The sequence below is a fragment of the Wasmannia auropunctata genome, unplaced genomic scaffold, assembly GCF_000956235.1.
Source record: "Wasmannia auropunctata unplaced genomic scaffold, wasmannia.A_1.0 LD276096.1, whole genome shotgun sequence".
Classification (NCBI taxonomy): domain Eukaryota; kingdom Metazoa; phylum Arthropoda; class Insecta; order Hymenoptera; family Formicidae; genus Wasmannia; species Wasmannia auropunctata.
The window spans coordinates 16,378-23,272 of record NW_012086794.1 but is presented as its reverse complement, the minus strand read 5'-3'; the positions used below and the strand labels follow the sequence as shown (position 1 = coordinate 23,272).

At 48.4% G+C, this 6,895-nt stretch overlaps 1 protein-coding gene across 2 annotated transcripts in view; it reads left to right on the top strand.

Annotated features, from left to right (window-relative positions):
- The window catches only part of LOC105461872 (von Willebrand factor A domain-containing protein 8), a 13,915-nt gene extending 7,363 nt beyond the window's left edge, over nucleotides 1-6,552 (top strand). For both annotated transcript variants that reach the window (XM_011708380.1, XM_011708379.1), the window contains 15 exons: nucleotides 52-210; nucleotides 292-522; nucleotides 612-821; nucleotides 986-1,146; nucleotides 1,238-1,520; nucleotides 1,595-2,293; nucleotides 2,377-2,757; nucleotides 2,835-2,986; nucleotides 3,227-3,656; nucleotides 3,730-4,484; nucleotides 4,683-4,993; nucleotides 5,125-5,376; nucleotides 5,467-5,861; nucleotides 5,942-6,180; nucleotides 6,270-6,552. In XM_011708380.1, the coding sequence (XP_011706682.1) occupies nucleotides 52-210; nucleotides 292-522; nucleotides 612-821; nucleotides 986-1,146; nucleotides 1,238-1,520; nucleotides 1,595-2,293; nucleotides 2,377-2,757; nucleotides 2,835-2,986; nucleotides 3,227-3,656; nucleotides 3,730-4,484; nucleotides 4,683-4,993; nucleotides 5,125-5,376; nucleotides 5,467-5,861; nucleotides 5,942-6,180; nucleotides 6,270-6,387 (4,776 nt within the window). In that variant the 3' untranslated portion in view covers nucleotides 6,388-6,552. The remainder of the gene's footprint in view (nucleotides 1-51; nucleotides 211-291; nucleotides 523-611; nucleotides 822-985; nucleotides 1,147-1,237; nucleotides 1,521-1,594; nucleotides 2,294-2,376; nucleotides 2,758-2,834; nucleotides 2,987-3,226; nucleotides 3,657-3,729; nucleotides 4,485-4,682; nucleotides 4,994-5,124; nucleotides 5,377-5,466; nucleotides 5,862-5,941; nucleotides 6,181-6,269) is intronic.
- The last annotated feature ends 343 nt before the right edge of the window (nucleotides 6,553-6,895 follow it).

The window sequence follows — 6,895 nt, the reverse complement described above, 5'->3', positions numbered from 1 at the left end:
GGGGGAAAGGGAATGTCAAGGTATCATATATATCAAGATTTGATTTTTAAGGAACAATTTGAGGTCTTGAGAAACTTAGCGCCGAACGTCGACGCTGGGAAGTTGTCGCAATTGTTATCGTGTGCTCACGCATTAGTTACCCAAGAAGCCGTCACCATAGGCCTGCCAGATTTTCCCTTGGACAATTTATCGTCGGCCGCTTTAATTATGGTAAATTTCTGGCCTCTGCATTGATATTGCGGTGATGTTTTGTCGACATTTTTACGCTAATTTCGCGGTGTTTGTGCTTAGGACAAAAATCCAGACTTGTCGGTGTACGACGTTTTCTACAGGTTTTATCCGTACAAACTATTTTTGGGTAAAGAGGGTCAGAATGCCGTTGAGGATATCCTTGGAACGTTTAGCGTATTGAACGATTCTAAAACGAAGCGTACCGTTACCAGTAAAATAGATGCCACCAAGAAAGCTGACGATTTCTTGGAGATCAGCATAAAACACGATAACGCGAAAACAACTTTCCACGTAAGCTATAAATAATTACTCGCTTGCATCATTCCTACGTTATTGACGACCACCGCTGCTAAGCGTCTGAATCTATTTTGCGAATATAGGTTCCCTGCGGCACGAGCCAGTTATCTAGCGCGAACAATGATTATTATGTAGAGACTAATTATCAGAATAACTTGCTGGCGGGCATGCTGGAATCCCATTTGACGTCCGATTTCTGCTTGATCGGACCGAAAGGCTGCGGCAAGTCCACCACCGTTCGACGGCTCGCCGATTTATTAGGGTATCAAGTGGAGCCAATAGTGCTTTATCAGGCAAGTCATTTTTCGCGAAAGTGAACGTTAGTTTTCAATATTGTCTTTTGTGACAGGAGCAAAAAATGACAACTCTGAGCTCCAACTTAAAAGAATCACTCGCGTTTACAACGGCGATTGCGGCAATTCGTTCGAGAAATGAAACGGTTGAAATATTTTCTTAGGATATGACTTCCAGGGACCTGATACAACAACGGACCACGTCGCTTAACGGCGACACGGTCTGGAGAGATTCGCCGCTGGTCGACGCGGCCCTGCACGGCAAACTGGCCGTGTTGGACGGCATCAACAGGATACATTCCAGTACTTTAGCTATACTGCACAGGTATATCGCGTTGTTCGCCGGGTGCGACATTTAATAGACGAACTTCAAGCTAACGATAACGTGTAACGGCGACGCCCGCGTTTGCCCTTAGATTAGTCCACGATCGGGAGCTGCAGTTGCACGACGGTAAGCGGCTCATACGAGCCGATCGTTACGACGAAATAAAGAGAGAGTATAACAGATCCGACGAGGAGATGCGCGACCGCGGTGTTCTGCGAATCCATCCCGCCTTCAGGCTGATAGCCTTGGCCGAGCCGCCGGTCGTCAATAGCTCGTCCGGCCAGTGGTTGAATTCCGAGCTGCTCAGTTTGTTCCTCTTCCACGAGATGAGGCCGCTCGACAAGCGCGAGGAGATTCATATTATTCAGTCGAAGGTGATCGTAGGGTAGCTTGTAGTGTTGACGCGTCTTCGATCGCGGATAGATTCTCATCGAGTACTCTGTTGCAGTTCGGGGAACCCAGCAAAGCGTTACTGAGTATCGTAGAATTAGCGCATGTCTTACGTTCGTCCAACGATCCGACCTTACTGTCTCTCGCCGGATCGCTCAGCACCCGGCAGCTTCTGCGAATCGCCGAGCGAATGCACCGATTCCAGTGCGATGACGCTTACAGCGCGGTGCAACGAGCGTGTCTGGCGCGCTTCTTGCCGACGATCGCGAGAGAGGCACTCGAGGATTCTTGCCGTCGCCTTGGCATCGTTCCGCCGGAATCTGCGGCAGATTCGGCGATCGAGTGCTCGGTGACGGGAGACTCCGTGAAGATCGGCGACACCGTCGTAGATCGGTATCGCACCGCGGCGCACAGTAAAGTACCCGACATCCTGTTCTACGACGTGCCGGAGCATGTCGCGATCTTGGAGCGGTTGCTGCAGGACTTCAGCCTGGGACAGAATCTCCTGCTGGTCGGCAATCAGGGCGTCGGCAAGAACAAGGTCGTGGACCGGCTGCTGCAGCTGCTCAACAGGCCGCGCGAGTACATTCAGCTGCACCGCGACACGACCGTGCAAACTTTGACCCTGCAGCCGATGGTCAGGGACGGCAAAGTCGTCTACGAGGACTCGCCGCTCGTGCAGGCCGTTAAACTGGGCCACGTCCTCGTCGTCGACGAGGCGGACAAAGCGCCCACGCACGTGACGTGTATATTGAAAGTACGTACTTGACGATAGCCAGAGCCATTATGGCGCGAACATACTTTGTCGGTCGTGCGAGAGACGAATCCTGTCATTTTCAGACCCTGGTGGAGTCGGGCGAAATGATTCTGTCGGACGGTAGACGAATTGTCCCCCGTGCCAGCGGCGACGCCCGCAACGCGAACATCATACCCATGCACCCGGACTTCAGGATGATCGTGTTAGCGAACAGACCGGGCTTCCCGTTTCTGGGCAATGATTTTTTCGGCGCTCTCGGGGACCTGTTCAGCACGCATTCCGTCGACAATCCGAGTACGCGAAGCGAGATTCAGCTGCTGAAGCAATACGGTCCGCACGTAGACGAGCGGACGATACATACATTAGTGAGAACTTTCGGCGACCTGAGAAGTATGGCCGATCAAGGTTTAGTCTCGTATCCATACTCGACCCGAGAAGTTGTTAATATAGTTAAGCATCTAGAGGTGAGCTAATAACGAGGACTTTTTAGAACGACAGATCGATGACGATGAAATTGATGACACTTTTTTTTTAATTGTAGAAATTTCCGAACGAACCGTTGGGCACCGTAGTGCGCAATGTCTTCGACTTTGATCGATATAGCCAGGAAATATTCGACACTTTGGTAACAGTGCTTCATAAGCATGGAATTCCCGTTGGAACGAGTCCAACCAATGTTGCCTTGGCTAAGGAGTAAGATAATCTTTACCGTGCTCTTTGAATATTTCGCAAGATATTTATAAATCAGATAGACACAAGCAGGAAATATAATTAATTCGGACAATTTTGTAATGTATTTTACCAATTTTTTAATATACAACGGATTTATTGTTATACGTCGTATAATAAATAAAAATCTGAAGATAAAGATATGTAAGATAATAACTTTCACACACATACGCGCACAATGTTCTCCCCCCTTTTCCATTACAGAATACCTTTGCCCGAGATGAAGATCTGCGGCAGTTGGAACGTTTTGAACACGTTCCAAAATATACCCGTGCAGGAAAGGTACGTTAAGTTGAAACCGCCAACATTCCCGTCGCAAAGCGATCGAACTCTAGATCGAGTTGAGGCCAGATCGGCCTGGTTCACGGAACTCCAGAGTTACTGGACGATACCCATTAGCGAAAACAGCACGGTGACCGCTTTAACGGTCGCGCATGGAAGTAAAGGGGATGGTACGGACGACAGGATACACGTTCTCACGTCGAATCCTTTAAGTGTATTTAGCATGACACCGGAATCCGAGCAGATTCGCGAAACGTCTCTGCAAGGCTTAATCAGCCCCGCCAGGGGCAATATGCCGTTTTACAACATCGCGATCGACAATCTCGGAGACGTTTTAGTTCACGAAGAAACTGTGAGTAATACAAATCATTAACATAAATCGCTTTTGCTCGGCGATAGTATTCATGAGGATCGATCGGTTTTAGAGCAATTCTCTACTCGTGGTAAACGTAAACGAGGGTTCGGTTCGAGAACTGCAGTTTTCGTCTTTTCTGGATGTCGCCAGCGACAGACTGTCGAACGCCTTCAGGAGCAAAAATTTTCAATGGAAGATGAACGCGAATCTACTCCCGTCGCATAATTTGATTGTCTTGTACACGCAGGACAACGACAAACTCGAAATTATCAATTTGCAAAACATGTACGCTTACTCGATGAGTTTGCCGTGCAACGTCGAATCGGTCTTACTCGCGTCCGACGGGAAGTGGTTGATACAGGACGCGTCCAAGGATAAGTACATTCTTACGAAATCCACCGATTCTGACCCGTGCCCGAGCGTGTTGCGCAAATTGGACGAGTCCAACAGCGTCGATCTGAAGACCGGCAGTGTCTTGAATTGCGGCAGCAGCAGTCTGCACAAAACGGAGCTGAGCAAGGCTCTTCAGCAGAAAATAGACTGTCCGAATAGACTTCTGGTGACCGATAACACGTACGCCGGCATAGCGACGGGATTTCCCGATTTGGACAGCTCTAACGAGCTGCACTTCTGGCCGAGGGGAGGAAGAACGCGCAGCTTCATAACGCCCATCGTTACGCAGAACGGGCAAGTGATCAGAACGATCTCGTCGAGTCAGGTACCCGAGGAAGTTTATCCGAAGGACACAAAACACGCGGGAATTTCCGGTTACTTAGAGATAGTCGACACGGTAAACCACAAGCTGCGATACATACCTATTCCGGAGTAAGTAAACTCGCGACAGGCGAGAATTTAATATGAAAAATAATAGCTGTTAGAATGTTATTTTATTCACACTTCTAATATTCTTTGAAAAAAAATAATATTGATATAACGCCCGCGTATATATCTTTGCTATTATTGCGTGTATTTCTTTCCGATGGAATAACTGAGAAAAATCATTAAATCTCTATTACCTTATAGACCGGTTAACGTCTCGCCATTGACACAGTGGCTGTATGCGAAGGACCTTCCGCTTTATGCGTCACTTACGTCGAACGAAGGTCTCGTTACAATAGACGCCGGTGGCTGCGTTCGTTTATGGGAGACATCAATCACGAATATAGAAAAGTCGTTAGGCGCGTGGCGTAAAATGATAGGCGCCGGCGAGGAAAAGCTGCAGATCACCAAAGAGAGGTATTCGGGGCAGGATGTCAGCGGGCCGAAACACGGAAAGGTCGATAAGAATAATGAGCCGCACGTGGGCGGCAACACTTGGGCCGGGGGAACCGGAGGTACGGGTATATTAAAGCGAGATAAATCACAACAGGAAATTACACGTTGTTGCGTTAAAGTATTAAAGTATTATCTTCTGTACCTGATCGGCAACTATTAAAATAGGAACGCGCACGAAATTATATTTTAGGCAGAGATACGGCGGGCTTGGGCGGAAAGGGTGGTCCGTATCGACTGGATGCAGGGCACACGGTGCATCAACTCAGTGACGAGGAGAAGAACGCGGTGCCGGAACATATAAAGAAAGCCGCTCGCGAGATGGGTCTTCGCGCGTTCAAGCAGCGGCTCAAGGACATAAGAATGAGCGAGTACGATCACAAGATGTACAGTCAATTCAGCGACGCGGTTCACAATCAAGTGCAGGCCTTGAGAGTCATCCTAGGTGAGCGTCCTAAGTCCCGAATCCGGAGGAAATCTTTCCTTTTGTGGAAATCGGTATTTCTTATATCGTGCGCTCGCATGCCATTTACAGGTACGCTGCAGGCGAAGAGCAAGGAGCGGCAGTGGTGCAGGCATCAGACGTCGGGCGAGCTGGACGATACGAAGTTAATCGAGGGATTAACGGGCGAGAAAACGATTTATCGGCGGAGGGCGGAGAAGGAGCCGGAGATCGGCGCTCCGCAATTGAAGCCGAAGCGACTGAGACTCGTCGCGGACGTGTCCGGCAGCATGTACAGATTCAACGGCTACGACGGCCGGCTGGATCGCGAGTTGGAGGCCTGTGTCATGGTAATGGAGGCTTTCAGCGGCTACGAAGGCAAATTTCAGTACGACATCGTCGGCCATTCCGGCGACGATTACCGCATCGTCTTCGTCGATCGCACGCAACCGCCGACGGACAATAAACGGAGACTGGAGGTGATTAAGGCGAGTAGATTCATTTCTGCTGTTTTTCCCACGAAAGCCATCATGCGATTTAATTGACGAGGTATTATTTGTCTGCGCAGACGATGCACGCTCACTCGCAATTTTGCATGTCCGGCGATCATACGTTGGAGGCGACGCAGCACGCAATTGCGAGCCTGGCGAAAGAGGATTCCGACGAGTCGATCGTAGTTGTACTCTCGGATGCGAATCTAGACCGTTACGGGATTTCTCCTCAGCGATTCGCAAAATTATTAACGTCCAACGCGGACGTAAATGCCTACGCGATTTTTATTGGATCGCTGGGTGATCAGGCGACCAGGTAGTTTTACGATAAAAACAATTTATCGCCTTGTTATTTGCCTTTTCTTTTGACAATCGATTTTAATTAAAAGAACTTGCTATTTTTAGATTGATGAAGAAGATGCCTTCTGGTCGCGCATTCGTGTGCATGGACCTTAAGAATATACCACGAATTCTACAGCAGATATTTGCCGCTTCTGTTTTAAGTACCACGCGATCAACTTAACGTGTGTGATGATTAGTTGAATTTTGCATAGGAAAATGAGGCGTTTCTTATCAATAAAGGATTATTAATTACATTTTCTGAGGATATATGTTTTTGTACAACACAATTGGTGTTTATATAACTTTGTATATTGCAAATTTTTGTAAATAAAAATTTTTAGACGTCTTTCAAAATATCCTCTAATATACAAGCACAGCTTCAACGTGAAGTCGGATGTTTATTAAAAAGGAACACGCACGTAGTAATTCTTTTATCATATCGCATTACTAAGATCTTTCCGGTTCTCGAGCTCGGAGGCAAACATCAATTATCTTGATTCGCGTCTGTACCAAAGCAATATTATCGCGTGGGATCTCGCGAAGAAGTCAACGGTGACCTTTCACTCAGGGTAAACGCCCGGATTTGTCCGTGCGCCCACGCGCATTCGGTGGGAAGGAACGAGTGAGCCGCGGTACGCGAGGGCGCGAGGGAGGCAGCGTGGACCAGCGCGCACCACGAGAGCCAGAAG